General features: G+C 43.7%; 1 protein-coding gene across 10 annotated transcripts in view; it reads left to right on the forward strand.

The window, feature by feature from the left end:
- Positions 1-19,164, forward strand: part of kif1b (kinesin family member 1B) — a 98,989-nt gene that overhangs the window by 23,367 nt on the left and 56,458 nt on the right. For 5 of the 10 annotated variants that reach the window (XM_029719417.1, XM_029719422.1, XM_029719419.1 and 2 more), the window contains exons 3-13: positions 4,973-5,049; positions 5,374-5,553; positions 8,746-8,811; positions 9,312-9,490; positions 11,704-11,815; positions 12,230-12,307; positions 12,574-12,639; positions 12,798-12,815; positions 14,170-14,245; positions 14,723-14,801; positions 15,160-15,302. In XM_029719417.1, the coding sequence (XP_029575277.1) occupies positions 4,973-5,049; positions 5,374-5,553; positions 8,746-8,811; positions 9,312-9,490; positions 11,704-11,815; positions 12,230-12,307; positions 12,574-12,639; positions 12,798-12,815; positions 14,170-14,245; positions 14,723-14,801; positions 15,160-15,302 (1,074 nt within the window). Of the gene's footprint in view, positions 1-4,972; positions 5,050-5,373; positions 5,554-8,745; positions 8,812-9,311; positions 9,491-11,703; positions 11,816-12,229; positions 12,308-12,573; positions 12,640-12,797; positions 12,816-14,169; positions 14,246-14,722; positions 14,802-15,159; positions 15,303-16,582; positions 16,625-19,164 lie in introns of all 10 variants that reach the window. The other 5 variants (XM_029719425.1, XM_029719418.1, XM_029719421.1 and 2 more) reach the window with 2 other exon arrangements.

Below are 19,164 nucleotides of genomic sequence, written 5' to 3' on the forward strand. Positions count from 1 at the left end.
TCATTGACAGTGATGCAAATGAATACAAATAGTAGAATTTATGCAATACTTTTATTTTAAAGTCTAACCGCTAAGTCCACTATTGTGGCTAATCCTTATTGTGGCTATCTTCACATAGATGGGTCCAACCACCATTAATCAAATAAGAACTGTCTTATAAATTAGGGTTATTTTAGATGACACCTAGCTATATAGTTAGCTAGCTACCTATAGCTACTGAAACAGATTATGTCGTTATTTGACACGTCAAATAGTGTTATTTGTCTTTTTTGACCCGCAAAGACCCATACGGCGTTCCATAGATATCCTGGTTGAGAATGAAACGACTGAACAAATGAATAACGAAACAGCAAGTAAGTGAAAGAAATAGGTTTTGATTATGTTTTACTGGTAATGGGGACATGTGTAAATGCCAACAAAATAACTTTTTGGTCAGTGTGGTGTGTAACCTATATTTAACTAGGCAAGCCAGTTAAGAACAAACTCTTATTTACAATGACGGCCCGGACGACGCTGGGCCAATATTGTGCGCCGCCCTATTGAACTCCCAATCACTGCCGGATGTGATACAACCTGGATTCGAACCAGGGACTGTAGTGACGCCTCTTGCACTGAGATGCGGTGCCTTAGACCGCTGTGTCCGTGTGTGTGTGTGTGTGTGTGTTAACTATTTAACTGTACTAGAATGCTTAAAGGGCCGCAAAAAATGTTTATCGGTTATCAGTAGAATTTTTGGGGGCAAGGAAAATATCGGTATCGGCCAAAAATGTAATATCGGTGCATCATTAACTGAAATGCTTACTTACGGGTCCTTTTCCAACAATGCAGAGTTAAAGATCAAGTAAAAATGGGAACAATGACACGAGGAATAAATGCACAGTAAATGACAATAACGACTAAAAATAACATGTTTATCTACAGGGAGTACCAGTTCCGAGTCGATGTGCAGGGATACGAGGTAATTTGAGGTAGCTATGTACATGTAGGTAGGGGTAAAGTGCCTAGGCAACAGGATAGATAATAGACTGAGCTGTAGCAGCAGTGTATGTGGTGAGTGTGAAAGATGCTTTATGAATATGGACCCCGATTATTAAGTAGCTTAATGTTGTACTTACGAATCCTAACACTTTCAAGGTGTGCCTTTTACGTGTTTAGCCAACTATAATGGATTGGAATGCTGAATATACCTCTGTGGGAAAATAATTGCATTTTATTGTCCATAAACCTGGATTTACTCTCAAGATAACTTTTTCGCAGAAGGCAAATTGGAATGTTGAGAGGGGGAGAATGAGAGAGAAAAAACACGGAAAGCAATGTGCAGCATCCTCCTGTGCCGTGTCAGCAGGGTTGTCATGGCAACCAGAATCCAGTCCCGTACCTGTTGCCATGGTTGAGATGGGCAGAGACGGTGATGACGTCGTTCATTAGACAGAAGGACATGTCTCCCATTTTAAATTCAGGATTTGATTCAGTGCAGTATTTTGCAACAAAAAAAGCAACCTGTGGGAGCCTATATTTTCCATTCTCTAGGATGTGCGTATTGATGAATATACCGGATATTACTTATTTTTTTGCTCCACTCTATCTTCTAAAAGCCAAAGATTTCCTATAACACACACACACACACACAACTCGCACACACTGCACGGTGTGATTGATAATCAAACAATGAGACTGAAGGGCAGGGTAGGTGAGTCATAGTGCATTACATGGAGCATTCTCCCTTTCACACACAGTATGCCCCCTGTCTTATTAACTATGGTTCAGGAGCTGCAGGACATCCAGGTCAAACACTCTCTCCTTTGGACATGTGATGATGACCACTTTGTGTTGTAGATGAGAGTAGTGAGGGGTTCATCAGGAGTAGTTGAAGTGTGGATCATTATGTCAATGTTTTTCTCCAAATAAAGAGTCCCTGTATCCTGCTGCCAGCTTCACATGGATGATGTCACCTTAGCCCCACCCCCAAAGGAAAGCGCATACAGTGAAGAATTATGATTTCAAGTTACATGTGTATCGTTGTGGTTGCTCGCCAGAACTGGAGAAGCCTTATAGGCTACCTCTGCTGTCTATATTGATGAGTACTTTCTGACAGTTGAAACAGTCAACAGGTTCCCATCTCAGTCTGCTTGTGAAGTTGTTCCTCTTCCAACAGACTTGTCTCCCTCCCTCTTTTTCTTTTTTGATATCCTGGCCCTATTAGAGTGACGCATGGCTAAGGCCAGATGGATACGAGGGAGCTGTTCTACTGCGAGAGAGGGGCAGGGATGGGGAGAGGGAGGGAGTGGGCTGAGGCGCTGTGGCAGGGTGCGTCGTGAGCATGAATCGCCTCCAAAGGAATAAAAGAACATGCGTTCCCTCCTCTAATGCAGGCTGTAGTGAGTGAGCCATCTTCCTCACTGATGCGGAAGGTCAGCCAGGCCCATCTTAGCCACAGATTCTGTGGGTTGCTTTCCAGGACACAGATTAAGCCTAGTCCAGGACTAAGAAGCATGCTCACTTGCTAAGTGGAGAGTCCCATTGAAAGTCCTTTTTAGTCCAAGATGAGGTATATAATCTGTCTGGGATACTGGTCTAGTGTGTCCGTCCCAGTGATAGCTCCCCACAATAATACCCAACTTTCCTCATCTCTTCTCCTTGACTGCCAACTGGAATAGAATTTATTGACGTGCACACAGACCGGTGTAATAAAACTAAAAGGGACGAAGCCCTCAGCCTTTTGACCTGTTGGAGTGGCGCCCTGTGCCCCAGTAAGGCAACATGCTGTACGCTAGACCAGGAACAGATGTGAGCATTGGCTAGCCTTTGCTAGCGCGTGTCACTGTCCTCATGCCCGAACCTGGAGCTGGGAGCCTCTCCTGGCCCAGACTCATCAGCTGTGTCCCAAATGGCACCATATTCCCTATGAGCCCCGGTCAAAAGTAGTGCACTACAAAGGGAATAGGGTACCATTTGGGAATGAACCATCATCAGCCTGTTATTACTGCTGAGTGGGCGGTGTGGCATTGGAACAGAGCGGAGGCAGTCCCCCTCATTAATAGCCCATGTGGATTGTTCCAGGAAAGGGGTAATAAGGGGTGTCTGTAACGTAAATCCTGTACATTTCAATTTCCACCCCCTGGGCTCCGGTTTCCCATTGGACATGGGTCAAAGGTGAGATCGGGCTTAATTTAGCCCCCTCGCCTCGATGCCCAAAAAGGAAGGGGACCTGTGACTAGATGATTAGCGAGGATAGAATTAAACTCTTACCTGAGCAATTTTAGTACGGCCCTTAAGAGTCTAATATAGGCTACGGAGGCCTAAATCGAGCAAGGTATGCTCGTTGACTATGCAAAGTTGATGGAGTTCACCTCTCTCTCTTCTGAGGAGACACTGACATTCTGTCGCCATGTGACATGATATGCAATCTCCTTCCTCCTCCATATCACTGCATTATTGATCAGTGCACCGCCATCTTCTCCACACACACACACACACACACACACACACACACACACACACACACACACACACACACACACACTGAGCACACACGCTGAACACACATACTACAGGGGATTTCTCAGTGTGCAGAGGCCTCTTAAGTACCCTCGGCTGAAGTACCCAGCTTTAATTGGTCCATTGACTTTGAATGCCATAGCCCTAACACTGGACCTCATTACTGTATTCTAACAACGACTGGGCTCTTGTCAAAAGTAGTGCACTATATAGGGAGTAGGGGGCTATTTGGATCACAAACTGTCTTTGGAATGATGTGATCCTTCAATATAGTTAGCTGGGTTTTTCCCCCAGTCATCTGGGCTGCTGGCGTCAGTTGCTGTTGCCACTCTGTTTGGTTCGTTGCTAGGCCCCGAGCGCACTCGTCACATTAGTCAGTATCCATTTTTCCGTTTGCCCTGCCCTCCCCTCCCCTGCCCTGCCCTCCCCTCCCTGACCCACCACTTGGACAACGGAGGTATGCGTTTGTCTGGTTAGCCTCAGCTAAGTCCCCTGGATTGGCACGAAGTCCGGCCAACTTGCGCACAATCTGTCAAGGGGACTTGAAGCAACAACCGGGTCGCTAATATCTTCAAATATCCCCTACAGTATATTCCTCTGGGACTCCCCACTCTACTCTACTCTCCTCCCCTCTGCAAGGGGCTTAGCTTTCTGTTGGTGTGGAATGCTTGGATATCTGTACTGGTGGGACTAGGAGTGCTTCCCAAATGGCACCCTATTCCCTACATAGTGCACTACTTTTCACCAGACACCTATGGTGCCTGGTCAAAAGCAGTGGACTATGTAGGGAATAGGATGTCATTTGGGAGGCAGCGTAGCAGGCGTGTTTGACATGCCAGCTAGGCTGGGCAGAGGAGAAATGTTGTCATTGTCATCCCGTATACATTGACACGTCAGGGGACAGATTAGCGAAACACATTGCTAGCTTTGCTGTGATGTGTAGAGACGGAGCATGTTACTGTATTGCCATTCCCACTGTATGCAAACATGTTTTAGTATCTGCACTGATTCATTAACAGGAACTTTACAGATGCATGATCTCTCAACCACAAGGAAATAGGCAAATATAGTTGCACATGTCTTGCAGTAGATATCTACCATGTTTTAATTTGATATTTGCAGATATCTCATTTGGATTATTTGAAGGTGTTATTTTGTAAAGGGGTAAAGATTTATTACAGAAATGCTAGTATTTTGTGTCTATTACATACTTTATAATATACATTTCCTGCTTGTATATCTCTGAGTGTAGACAGTATTTATTCTAAGGCAACAAAAATGCATTATTTTTACAAATACAGTAAACTCCAAATAGTTGAAATAGCCCAAACCCTCCATCGCGCATACAATATTTTGCAATACTTTGCACTTGAAGTTAAAATACAATAAATTGGAAGTGGTTAAACTTATCTCACTCTTACACAATAAATGTTATCAGCCTTGTGATGTAATGTGTTTGTCTCCTCCCCAACAGTTATATCCAACCCCAAGAACCCAAAGGACCCTGCAAAGTCCTTCAGCTTTGACCACTCCTACTGGTCCCACACTACGGTGAGTTTGCTTTCCTCTTGCCTTTGTGCTGCTTTTATCCTAAATGGCCTCCAAAATGGCTGCCAAATTGACACATTGCCTAAGCCGAACGGCATACTGTTGAATTGGAACACACCATGAACTGTACTGTAGTTCGACATAAACATGCGTTTAAGTGTGGTCCTCAGTTGGTAGAGCATGGCACTTGCAACACCAAGGGTTGTGGGTTTTATTCCTGCTGTGGCAACCCAAATGAAAAAAAATTGTGTATGCATGACTATATGTCCCTTTAGATGAAAGTGTCTGCTTAAGGACATATATTATGTTTATTTTTCTCTCTTACAGCCAGAGGACCCCACCTTTGCCTCACAGAGCCTTGTGTACAATGACCTTGGCAAGGAGATGCTGCAGCATGCCTTTGATGGTTACAACGTCTGCATCTTTGCCTATGGCCAGACCGGAGCTGGCAAGTCCTACACCATGATGGGCAGGCAGGAGGAAGGACAGGAGGGAATCATTCCCCTGGTATGCTCCTCTCACCTCAATCCATCCTCCTTAGCTCACTTGAATAACTGTGCAAAGTTCAATGTTCCAATAACATTTTCACTTGAGCACAGTTGCCTCCGTGATCACAGACTACCATTGTGGGAGCCATAGAACAGATTCAAGAAATGTCTAAAACAAATTACATTTACTCTGTTATGTGTTCTTCAGCGTAGATCAGTGGTTCCCAAACTTTTTATAGTCCCGTACCCCTTCAAACATTCAACCTCCAGCTGCGTACCCCCTCTAGCACCAGGGTCAGCGCACTCTCAAATGTTGTTTTTTGCCATCATTGTAAGCCTGCCACACACACACTATACAATATATTTATTAAACATAAGAATGAGTGAGTTTTTGTCACAACCCGGTTCATGGGAAGTGACAAAGAGCTCTTATAGGACCAGGGCACAAATAATAATAATCAATAATCCTTCTCTTTATTTAGCTTACTTACATAAAATCTTATTTGTTCATCAAAAATTGTGAATAACTCACCACAGGTTAATGAGAAGGGTGTGCTTGAAAGGATGCACATAACTCTGCAATGTTGGGTTGTATTGGAAAGAGTCTGTCTTAAATCATTTTCCATTTTAGTTTTCATGCTAGTGAGAGCTGAGAATCCACTCTCACATAGGTACGTGGTTGCAAAGGGTATCAGTGTCTTAACAGCGCAATTTGCCAAGGCAGGATATTCTGAGCGCAGCCCTATCCAAAAATCTGGCAGTGGCTTCTGATTTAAATTACATTTTCACAGAACTGCTTGTTGCAATTTCGATGAGGCTCTCTTGTTCAGATATCGGTAAGTGGACTGGAGGCAGGGCATGAAAGGGATAACGAATACAGTTGTTTGTGTCGTCTGTTTCTGGAAAGTACCTGCGTAATTGTGCACCCATCTCACTCAGGTGCTTCGCTATATCACGTTTGACATTGTCCGTAAGCTTGAGTTAATTTGCACACAAAACAAATCATACAATGATGAAAGACCTGTGTGTTGTCCTTGTTAACGCAGACAGAAAAGAGCTCCAACTTCTTAATCATAGCCTTAATTTTGTCCCGCACATTGAATATAGTTGCGGAGAGTCTCTGTAATCCTAGATTCATATCATTCAGGCGAGAAAAAACATCTAGATCGCCAGTTGTGTGAGAGACTCGTCATCATGCAAGTGGACAGACAAGTGAAAATTATGGTCAGTAAAGAGAACTTTAAGCACGTCTCTCAATAAAACATTTTTAAAAACGTGTCAATACTTTGCCCCTTGATAACCAGCACACTTCCGTATGTTGTAAAAGCGTTACATGGTCGCTGCCCGTATCATTGCATAATGCAGAAAATACACGAGAGTTCAGGGGCCTTGCTTTAACAAAGTTAACCATCTTTACTGTAGTGTCCAAAACGTCTTTCAAGCAGTCAGGCATTCCCTTGGCAGTAAGAGCCTCTCGGTGGATGCTGCAGTGTACCCAAGTGGCGTCGGGAGCAACTGCTTGCACGCACGTTACCACTCCACTATGTCTCCCCGTCATAGCATTTGCGCCATCAGTACAGATACCATTAAATGGACTTTGGTGGTCAAGATGTGATGTCACAAAGCTGTCCAAATATCCTCTCATGTTGTCCTGGTTTTCAGTGGTTTGTAGAAGAGGATGTCTTCCTTAATTAACCCCCCATAAACGTAATGGACATATACCAGGAGCTGTGCCAGGCCCGTCACATCTGTTGACTCATCCAGCTGTAACGCATAGAATTCACTGGCTTGTATGCAAAGCAGTAATTGTTTCAAAGTATCTCCTGCCATGTCACTGATGCGTTGTGAAACAGTGTTGTTTGATGAAGGCATTGTCTGTAGTTTTTTTGGGCCTTTTCCCTCCAGCATTCCCCCAGCCATATCTGCAACAGCAGGAAGAATTAAGTCCTCCACAATAGTATGGGGCTTGCCTGTCCTAGCCACATCGGTAGCTCACCATGAAGTGATGTAAGACACTTCTAGCCCCTTCTTATTAAATGGTATCTGTTGCTTTTATACGTCTTACTACTTGAAAGTCATCTTTATTCTCGCTCCAAAAACTCCCGTGGCTTATTTTTCAAATTGTCATATTTCTAAATGTCTGCGCAAGAGTGAAGGTTTCCCGCGAGAGAGTAACGGTTAATGTGATTGGATGTTAATTATTTGACTAGGCTACCTGTATTTGACATTGTGTTGTTATTTCGCTGAGCACTAGATGGTTTAATTTTATTTTTGGTAGTGAAGTGAGGCTACTCAGGCGAGGAAACAAAACTCACCCAAATGTATAGCCCCGTTTGAAAATATTAAATGTACTGTTTGAAAATGTGAAGGTATATATATATATATATATATATGTATGTATGTATGTATGTATGTATGTATATGTATGTGGTGAATCACCCCCGACAACATTGCGTACCCCAGTTTGGGTATATTTGGCCTAGATCATGTCCTTAGTTATGCTCATATCCTTAGCCCCAGTTTGGGTATACCTGGCCTAGATCATGTCCTTAGTTATGCTCATATCCTTAGCCCCAGTTTGGGTATACCTGGCCTAGATCATGTCCTTAGTTATGCTCATATCCTTAGCCCCAGTTTGGGTATACCTGGCCTAGATCATGTCCTTAGTTATGCTCATATCCTTAGCCCCAGTTTGGGTATACCTGGCCTAGATCATGTCCTTGGTTATGCTCATATCCTTAGCCCCAGTTTGGGTATACCTGGCCTAGATCATGTCCTTAGTTATGCTCATATCCTTAGCCCCAGTTTGGGTATACCTGGCCTAGATCATGTCCTTAGTTATGCTCATATCCTTAGTTATACGAGAACGAGCAAGGCTCAATAGTATTGTCCCATTTTATTTCAACCATATTTGGAAGTTTCATGCTGACCATTCACATTGATTGGATACCTGAGTATTAAATTCCGCCCATCCCAAAGAGATTGGAAGTGCTTTGGCTCACAAACAAGCAACCGTTTCTCTCATTGCCAACCTCTTGTATGCATTCCACCTCTCTGCCGGCAGCACTTACTGCATTAAGATATTTCTCCCCTGGTTTTGGCATCTAACATTCAAACTATTTGTGTTATCTATCGATCTGCATCTCCTCTCTCTTCCTCTCTTTTAAATGCTCCTAAATGGCAATAACACATTTCTTCCTCTGCCTCTTAGCTCTGTGAAGAACTATTTGAGAAAATCAATGACAACAACAAAGACGAGATCTCGTTCTCAGTGGAGGTGAGTCCCAGACAGCATTGGGGCAAAATCCCCCCCCCGAAAACTTTCTTTTTTTTCCTTCCACCCTTACCTCAGCCCCTCCCCACTCCTCTTTCTGATATAAGCCTACCCTTCCAAATTGTAGCCCTGCAGTGACTACCTTGTTCTTATATCCAGAGCAACCTCAAAGTATAGTGGTTTCCCTAGCAATGCTTTACTAGCAGCGCATATTAGCTCAATCTTCCGTGTACTCAATGCTTAAGCAAATTCAAGTCTTTGAAATGGAACACCAAGTGATCCATATTGAGCATATACTGTGACTTCTGCATTACAAAAAGTAGCATTTCAACACTATAAATGGCATTACTACTGGATTGGGGGAGGGGGAGTTGATCCTGGATCTGTACGTAGTGGAAACTTCATCCCGTAGCATTGCTGTATGTTTCTGATGTCAAGGCTTCACTGTAGCTTTAGTCGGCCATGGCCAATAGATACTCATACTGTAATGCAATCACTTCTAGGTCAGCTACATGGAGATCTACTGCGAGCGGGTGCGGGACTTGCTCAACCCGAAGAACAAAGGGAACCTCCGTGTGCGAGAGCACCCCCTGCTGGGGCCCTACGTGGAGGACTTGTCCAAGCTGGCCGTCACCTCTTACAACGACATCAACGACCTCATGGACGCCGGCAACAAGGCCAGGTCAGCGTCAGGACGAGACCTACCCAGGGGCTTTGTCCCAAATGGCACCCTATTCCCTATGTAGTGCACTACTTTTGACCAGAGCCCAGGGCTCTGATCAAAAGTAGGCCCTAAATAGGGAATGGGGTGTAATTTGGGATGCACGGAGGAGTGCGTGGGGACGGAGGCGGTTGGACATAAATGCACACAAATGATCATATAATTTAAGAATCAAATAAGAAACAGTTCTTTAATGGATTTGCTTAAAAAGTCATGCTTTTCAGTGAGTTGTTTATCCAGATTTGATCCTGTTTTAAGCTGAGTAGTAGTTGTTGAGTCCATGTGGTTGATTGGATTGTTGTTAAAGCAGTAGCTTGGTCACTGTTCCCAAGCTCTCAGGCAGGTATCTCTTCTTTTGGGACAGAGTGTGTGTGTGTGTACATGCCTACCTTGCTGCGCATGCGTGTGTGTCACGGGAGTGTGCGTTCTCGTGTGGAAGAGTGAACCCTGCTTTAATCTTCTGCTGTTGACTCGGAGAGCTTATGTCTGGAACGTGGGTTGTAAAGCCCATATCTCCTTAGTGTATATCCCACATGTTTGTTAGGGTTGGGTGGTATCCAGATTTTCATATCATCATACCGTCCTTCTCTCATCCTGTGATTTACAGTCTTACCGGCTTAGTACACAAGGGGGCGCCAAAAAAATGCAAAAAATCCCATTGGGCGTCTGTCATCAGAATGCTAGCAAAATTAGCACAGGTAATAGTGAATTCAATGGAGGCTGCTAGCTAGATTTGCTAACAAGAACCAAAAAGACAAATAAATTGCGAAGATGGGCAATCCAGCTCATAAAGTTAAACGTGTGTGGGAGCTACCGAATATGTTTTGAGTTTGGACATTTACAAGGGAATGTGAACGAGAGACATTATGCAAATGAACAAAGTTTTGACCCATTATTGTCTGAAGAAAGAACAGTACTGGCTATGGAGCATAGTGTACAAATGTGTACAAGCTGTGTCTGTGTGGAGTCTGGAGTCATTAGTGCAACGGGCCTGCCTGCTCTGTTTGGAGAAGAGGGGGAGAGGAGAATGAAGAGGAGAATAACACAAGGAAATCAAGATCGCAGTGGCAGCTGTACAGATTTCTCAAACATGGCAGAAAGCTAGCACTATATTCTGCTCGGCATTAGACTCATTTTATGCTTCAGTTGCACTTCTCCACTCAGAATGCCCGTTCGTGAAATCCAATCTATCAGCAGACAGCGCTCTGACTGATGTGTAGCTACTTTTTCTGGTACTTTTCAGTTTAGCCTACTTTTCACGGGTAAAGTGCAAGATTAACTTTAAGCCAAACATTAGAAAGAATGTAGTCATCTACATTTCCTATGATACTCTTTTGGAATATGATGGCCATGCATTGTTTTTGCAAAAAAGACCTTGCTTTTTAATTATAAGCTTATTTATTTGTTTAGCTGCCAACCAATAGCGTTCAACTTCTGTTGTCATCTGATGAAAATTAAGGTATTTTCTGCCGAATGTGTTGCACAAATGTATTTTCTGTGAATGCAAACTTTAGTACGCCTCTGATCACTCTATTGAAGCAAAAAAAACAACTGACTTTCAATATAAAACGCGTGCGTCCATTGTCAATACACAGCTGGACTCACCTGCTCCTGCTTTCTCTGGTTGTGCTATTTACAAACGCTTGACTGGCTCAACTGTTCTGGGTAACTATGGTAAGTTTCATGAAGAACGTAATCTGCTTTATCTCCTAATAAGTTGACTGCAGTTATTTACTTAAAAAGTAGCTACAAATATTAACATTTATTGAAAAACGTCAAATTGTTTCGACGGTATTCAAAAACCATCCCGTGGTCATTTCAAAATACCCGATATACGGTATACCGCCTAAGCCGTGTGTGTGTGTGTGTGTTAACAGCTTTAAAGCTTGGTATGGTATTGAAAATGTCTTAACCAGGGATTTACTTAAATACTGTATTAATGATGTTTTGGATATTTTATTGTAATTATGGGAAATGCAGAAGTACTGAATGTATTGTACGAAAGTCTTTCCTTGAAGAACAATACTCTGAACACTCAATACAGGACGAAATACGTGCCCATATAAGTCTTACGTCAACATTCAGACCATTTCAATATACTTTTTAGATAGCAGTACGATGGGTTTCACATCTTTCCATTTGGTGTGATTCAACTAATGTCAACTCTGTTACAGGACGGTGGCAGCCACCAACATGAACGAGACCAGCAGCAGGTCCCACGCTGTCTTCACCATCGTCTTCACGCAGAGGAAGTACGACAGTGAGACAGACCTCTCCACAGAAAAGGTGAGAGGAATGGGATCCCAATTTGACCTCTCCACATTTCCTGTGATTATGATGGAGAGACAAAGGAGCCACTGTCAGTATACACACAATGTCTATTGTAGTGTGATACTATCAGATTTCTGTGTAGAAGTCGCTCTTCCATTGACTTGACAAAAGTATATGTTTAGGTATTAATTGGTTTAGAATTGCAACTGTTTTGGTTATTAATATTGTATTAGTGTATGCAGTTTGTTATGAACTAGTTGTATTGGGTAAACTATTTAGCTATACCTGCAATTTCCATGATTAGGATATTATTTTTCTTACGGTTTATTTTGAATGTAATTAAAGAAAATAATAAAGTGAGGCAATTGATGGATTTTGTGTGTGTGTGTGTTAGTCCTAAACTAATTGTTCCCATCTAACCCGTTCCAGGTCAGCAAAATCAGTCTGGTGGACTTGGCAGGAAGTGAGCGAGCTGACTCTACTGGAGCCAAAGGCACCAGGCTAAAGGTAGGACCCTTGTAGCTCAGTTGGTAGAGAATGGCGCTTGCAACATCAGACTTGTGAATTCGATCCCCGCTGGGGCCACCCATATAAAAACATGTATGCATGCGTGACTCTAAGTCGCATTGGATGAAAGCATCTGCTAAATGACATTATTGTTATTATGGATGTAGGCCACTCTTCAGCAACATACCACAAATACACCAAGTACCTATGTATTTCTTTAAGGGTCTAATTAAATTCATATTTGCTATGTGGCTTGTCTTTATTAGGAGGGAGCCAACATTAACAAATCTCTGACCACATTAGGGAAGGTCATCTCTGCCCTGGCTGAGGTGGTGAGTACCGTCTCTCCATCTCTCTCTCTCTCTCTCTCTCTCTCCTTCCTCTATCTCCCCCTCCCTCGCTCTCCCTGTCATCCTCTTCCTCACGAGGAAGGCATGTTGTAACTTGGTCTGCTCTTCTGCTCTTCCCCTGGTGTTACTTGCATACCCAGGATTACACTACCAGCAAGGTAAACCCTGTGTGTGTTCAGTCATTTCAAACCACTGATCCCTCCAAAAAAAGACGGGTTATGGCAATATTTTGTCTGTGCTAAGGTGTCATTTTGTCACCCGACCATTTTTCTCCATTGACTCATCACCTTCATTTTATCTGCAATGGACCCAGACTATCTGCATGGAGCCATCTTGCACTGATTATATGCCCACTCACAAGACTATGAATACACACTCACACACACTATACTGACACTCACACAAAACCCACACACTTTCACATACACGCGCATACCGACACAACACAAACGCACACATGTACTTTCACACTCATCATATGCTGCTGCTTCTCTTTTCTTTATTTTACTCTAATTATACACTGAGTGTACAAAACATTAGGAACACCTTCCTAATATTGAGTTGCACCCCCCTCCCCCCTTTCGCTCTCAGAACCGCCTCAATTCTAAATCAATTCATCGGGGAATGGGACTCTACAAGCTGCCAAAAGAATTCCACAGAAATGCTGGCCAAAGTTGACACAAATGCTTCCCACAGTTGTCAAGTTGACTTGATGTCTTTTGGGTGATGGACCATTCTTGATACACATGGAAAACTGTTGAGCATGAAAGCAGCGTTGCATTTCTTGACACAAGCCGGTGCGCCTGGCACCTACTACCATACCCCGTTCAAAGGCACCTAAATATTTTGTCTTGCCCCTTCACCTTCTGAATGACACACATTCACAATCCATGTCTCGAGGCTTAAAAATCCTTCTATTCTGTTTCCTCACCTTCATCTACACTGATTGAAGTGACATCAATAAGGGATCATAGCTTTCACCTGGATTCACCTGGTCAGCCTGTCATGGAAAGAGCAGGTGTTCTTAATGTTTTGTACACTCGGTCTATACCCCGATGCCTAGACGCTTTACCCAGCCTTCATGTACATATCTACCTCGTACCCCTGCACAGTGGTCTGGTCCTGGTACTCCCTGTATATAAGCTCCATTCTTGTGTATTTTATTCCTCTTGTGTTACTATTTTTAGCTCTGTATATTGTTGTGAAGAGCTCATAAGCAAGCATTTCACAGTAAAGTCTACACCCGTTGTATTCGGCGCATCTGACGAATACTTTTATTTTACTTTTTGGAGGAACCGACACATTTGCACTGGAACAAAATCATCAGAATTCAGGCCTCTTCCATCTTCACCACCGCTAATGCACTTAGTGTGAAGATGCTGCCATTTTACAGTAGACTCTCCCTTCAGCCTCTCCTCCCATCACTCTTTCCATCTTACATTGGGAAACTAACATCCATCCATCCATTTCTGTTTGTTCACCACCCTCTAACATTGGTTTTGTTTGACACAGAGCAAGAAGAAGAAGAAGACTGACTTTATCCCCTACAGAGACTCGGTTTTGACATGGCTGCTTAGGGAGAACCTAGGTAAGAATAGATAAATCATGCCAACTATGTAACTGCATTATATGAGAAATACATTCAGAATCTAGTGACCGTAATGTATGTAAACCATTAAGCGAATGGCATATGCCTGTCAGTCAAGATGAATACCTGCGTATACTATAACATGATGAAGAAATATTACTCTACTCTTTTTAAAAAAAAACTGCAAACTGTATTTCAACATAGGTAGACCATTAGAAGTTTCATTGGGCATACTTGTGTGTGTAGATCCAAAATGCACATTCACCTGTCATTGGGAGCACATTTCCAATGTATCAGCTCAGTCTAAGAAAAAACTGTATAGCAATGAGTATCCATACAATAACACTGTAGAGTTAATCTTTTTTGATGTTTTCACGGGAATGACCTTGTATGCACCTTGTCATGTAAATAATTTTGTACGCGATTTGTGACAAGGGAATTAATTTGTTCCAATCTCTTTTTCTCTCACTCACTCAGGTGGAAACTCCAGAACAGCCATGGTAGCCGCCCTCAGTCCTGCAGATATCAACTATGATGAAACCCTCAGCACACTACGGTAGGGCTCACCTCTTTTAAACAACACAAAATGCAATATTACTGTAAAATTTTACTGTATGGTTTCATTGTGTTACTGTAATGCAGAGTGAGATTTGGTGGGGCTAAATACATTAGTAGTTATTATAATTGTCTTAAGTGAGATTTCTCAGGAGGCAATTAAGTTGACTATCTGTAATGCATTGTGGGTAAATAGTCTCTGACTGATCTACATAGTAATGAGTAGTTATTTATGAGGCAAGGGATTTGTGGGTCAGTCAGTTGGCAGTTGCCTTCAACATCAGCTGCAGTGACGAACAAGCCCAATTCTACGTCAATATTATTTGTAGTAAATGTGTTTTGCTCACTTTCTTTGCTAGCTACGCTGACCGGGCCAAGCAGATCAAGTGCAATGCCGTCATCAACGAGGACCCCAACAACAAGCTTGTGCGCGAGCTGAAGGACGAGGTGACACGGCTGAAGGACCTGCTCCGCGCCCAGGGCCTGGGAGACATCCTGGACAGTGAGTGTGCCACATCACAATGCCACCTTCCGTCACAAAGTCTTCATTTCAGACGAGCATTTCGGCCTTAGGTTGCCCGAAATTTCTCTTTTCTCCCGAAGTGTGCACTTGTTCACTTCCCTTCATGGATTTGAAAGGAAATGATATATGGAAAGTCTTTGTAGACCAGTTGGATGCTTTAAAATGTGTGGGGAGTAGTGAGCGAATACACACTTCAGAAGGAAGGATAGACTATTGGGATGTAGTCTTGTTCTCAGTGGCCCAACACAAGCTGGCAATATCCCCTCTCTCTCTTCTTCACTCTGATCTCCTTTCTCTAATTCATCATCTTTGTATCTGTTGTGTTACCTGTACACTACTGCCTGTTCTCTACATGCCAAACTAGATGTAGCATGACATTGAAATCGTACCTGTCGTGTCATTGTTTTAGCTCTAATATGACGAGGCATGATTATTGTTTTGCAATAAATAAGCACACGATATATGTTAGGTATTGATTTCTTGAAGTTAAGACATTCAAAAACATTAATGTTGGGATCCCGAGTGACGCAGCGGTCTAAGGCACTGCATCTCAGTACTTGAGGCGTCACTACAGACACCCTGGTTCGAATCCAGGCTGTATCACAACCAGGCTGTATCGCAACCGGCCGTGATTGGGAGTCCCAAAGGGTGGCGCACATTTGGCCCAGCGTCGTCCGGGTTTGGCCGGTGTAGGCCGTAATTGGCCCAGCGTCGTCCGGGTTTGGCCGGTGTAGGCCGTAATTGGCCCAGCGTCGTCCGGGTTTGGCCGGTGTAGGCCGTAATTGGCCCAGCGTCGTCCGGGTTTGGCCGGTGTAGGCCGTAATTGGCCCAGCGTCGTCCGGGTTTGGCCGGTGTAGGCCGTAATTGTAAATAAGAATTTCTTCTAAAATAAAGGTTAAATAAAATAACTTAAAAAAAATGAAGACTGTTGATTGGTAGACGCTAAATCCCCAATATATGCATCTTAGATGGTAGTTTATGGCAATGGTTTATGTTCATATTACAATAGCTACACATACATATATAAAGGGTGGTTATTAGATGAATTAGAGACATAACACGTCATCTCATTAATGTGTGACTTAATGAATAATCCACTGTTTAATGTCTACTGCATGTTCAATGGCATGTAATCTCATCCTCATCAAGCATTCCCCTTTCCTTCTGCCCAGTCAGAAATGTCTTTAATCTTTGCCTCCCAGTTAACTTCGTCTACTAGTCTCACCTCTGATCCTTATCTTCTTCCTGCTGCCCCTCAGTTGAGCCTATGGGTGATGATTGCCCTGGAAGTGGAAGCAAATGTGTGTATATTTGTGGTGGGGTTCACTCTCGCCCTCACTCGCTCTCGCCCCTTTTGCTACTGATAGCTAACCATTGCTGTTGCACCCACCCTTTTCCTGAAAACAACCCTCCTGGTTTTGCATGTAAACGCAAAAGATGATAAGCCTAAATGTACGGACTCTCAGACGTGCAAGCGTTTTGATTACATGCTATTTGGGAAGGGTTAGAATGCCACTAGGTTAGCATGCTTTTGCGCTTGCTATTTGTTTTGAATGATGGGCGTGAGGCAGAATTATTAGCTGGCTCAAATCCAAATACACACAGAAAGAAGTATGTGGACACCCCTTCAAATTTGTGGATTTGGATATTTCAGCCACACCCGTCGCTTACAGACATCGGCAGTAGAATGGCCCGTACTGAAGAGTTCAGTGACTTTCAACATGGCATTGTCATAAGATCACCATGCGCAATGCCAAGCGTCGGCTGGAGTGGTGTAAAGCTCCAATGCATAGTGCCAACTGTGAAGTTTGGTGGAGGAGTAATAATTGTCTGGGGCTGTTGTTCATGGTTCAGGTTTGGCCCTTTAGTTCCAGTGTAGGGAAATCTTAACGCTTCAGCAAACAATGACATTCTCGACGATTCTCTGCTTCCAACTTTGTGGCAACAGTTTGGGGAAGGCCCTTTCCTGTTTCAGCAGGACAATGCCCCGTGCACAAAGCAAGGTCCATACAGAAACGGTTTGTCAAGATCGGTGTGGAAGAACTTGACTGGCCTGCACAGAGCCCTGACCTCAACCCCATCGGGATGAATTGGAACCAGTGGAGGCTGCTAAGGGGAGGACGGCTCATAATAATGGGTGGAATGGAGTCAATGGAATGGTATCAAACACATGGAAACCATGTCTTTGACGTGTTTGATGCCATTCTATTGGCAGGTAGCCTAGTGGTTAGAGCATTGGACTAGTAACCAAAAGGTTGCCAGATCGAATCCCCGAGCTGACAAGATAAAAATCTGTCGTCCTGCCCCTGAACAAGGCAGTTAACTCACTGTTCCTAGGCAATCATTGAAAATAAAAATAAAATGTTCTAAACTGACTTGCCTAGTTAAATAAAGGTAAAAAATAGATTCCAGCCATTATTATGAGCCATCCTCCACTGATTGGAACACCGACTGCGAGCCAGTGCCGACCTCACTAATGCTCTTGTGGCTGAATGGAAGCAAGTCCCCGCAGCAATGTTCCAACATCTAGTGGAAAACCTTCCCAGAAGAGTGGAGGCTGTTATAGCAGCAAAGGGGGGAACAACTCCATATTAATGCCCATTATTTTGGAATGAGATGTTTGACGAGCAGGTGTCCACATACTTTTGGTCATGTGGTGTATATCCCAACCAAGACAATAGACAATATCGTGCTTTAACTTCTAATGCCATCTTAATTACTCGTCTGTCTTTTCCCCCCACCCACATCATTACTTACCATTTGGGTCCTTAACCCATCTTTGAAAACTTTTTCTTGCCGTTGAAGCTTGTGTTGTTTTACTAATTATCCGTTGCAGGTGACAATGTTCAAGACATTAGAATGCTACTAAGTTCTCAAATTGAAGCTTTGAGCTACAGGAGGAAAGGTGCATGCTCTCATTTCTATGTAGCCGATTAGATGTGTGTTATCTAGACGTTTGCTGTGTTTCGACGGAATTCAGTCCTCTTGTAGCTAGCATATGCTCTATTTTAGCTGTATTCCCCAAACTCCTTACCCTTTCCCCCTCTCCTGTCCTTTGGCTGCTCCACATTGCCATTATACACTCTGGTAATAATTTAAGTGTATGCTCTCCATACTATCTGCAAAAATTGCCTGCATGGGAGCATAACGAAATAGATGGTAATCCGCTGCTGTTCAGTGGCCATTTTTACCAAGTATTTTCACCAGATTTCCTATCATTCGAATTCCATTTTTAGTCAATACGTGGAGGTTTCAGTCTGTCATAAGAGACCCTGTCTTCCTGTGAGGTTTAGAGGGCAGTCACCTGAAACGCCCTTGAGGCCATTTTGTAGTGAAGAGCTGGCTGACATTTAGACAGGCGGCTCTGTCTGTCAGTGTGTGTGTGTGTGTGTGTGTGTGTGTGTGTGTATGCGGGTGTGTTTTCACTTGTTCTTGTGTGTGGGGTAAGTTGAAGTGACTCTCACTGCAGTCTGAACTTTGGCAGCATGTGTCTCCATCTATATCACTTCCAAACAGTCATCCCGCCCCCCTCCTCCTCCCTGGTCCTCTGGCTGCCTATAACCCCCCTCCTCCTCCTCCTCCCTGGTCCTCTGGCTGCCTATAACCCCCCTCCTCCTCCCTGGTCCTCTGGCTGCCTATAACCCCCCTCCTCCTCCCTGGTCCTCTGGCTGCCTATAACCCCCCTCCTCCTCCCTGGTCCTCTGGCTGCCTTTAACCCCCCTCCTCCTCCCTGGTCCTCTGGCTGCCTTTAACCCCCCTCCTTCTCCCTGGTCCTCTGGCTGCCTTTAACCCCCCTCCTCCTCCCTGGTCCTCTGGCTGCCTTTAACCCCCCTCCTCCTCC

The sequence above is a fragment of the Salmo trutta genome, chromosome 28 (genome assembly GCF_901001165.1).
Source record: "Salmo trutta chromosome 28, fSalTru1.1, whole genome shotgun sequence".
In the NCBI taxonomy this organism is placed as follows: domain Eukaryota; kingdom Metazoa; phylum Chordata; class Actinopteri; order Salmoniformes; family Salmonidae; genus Salmo; species Salmo trutta.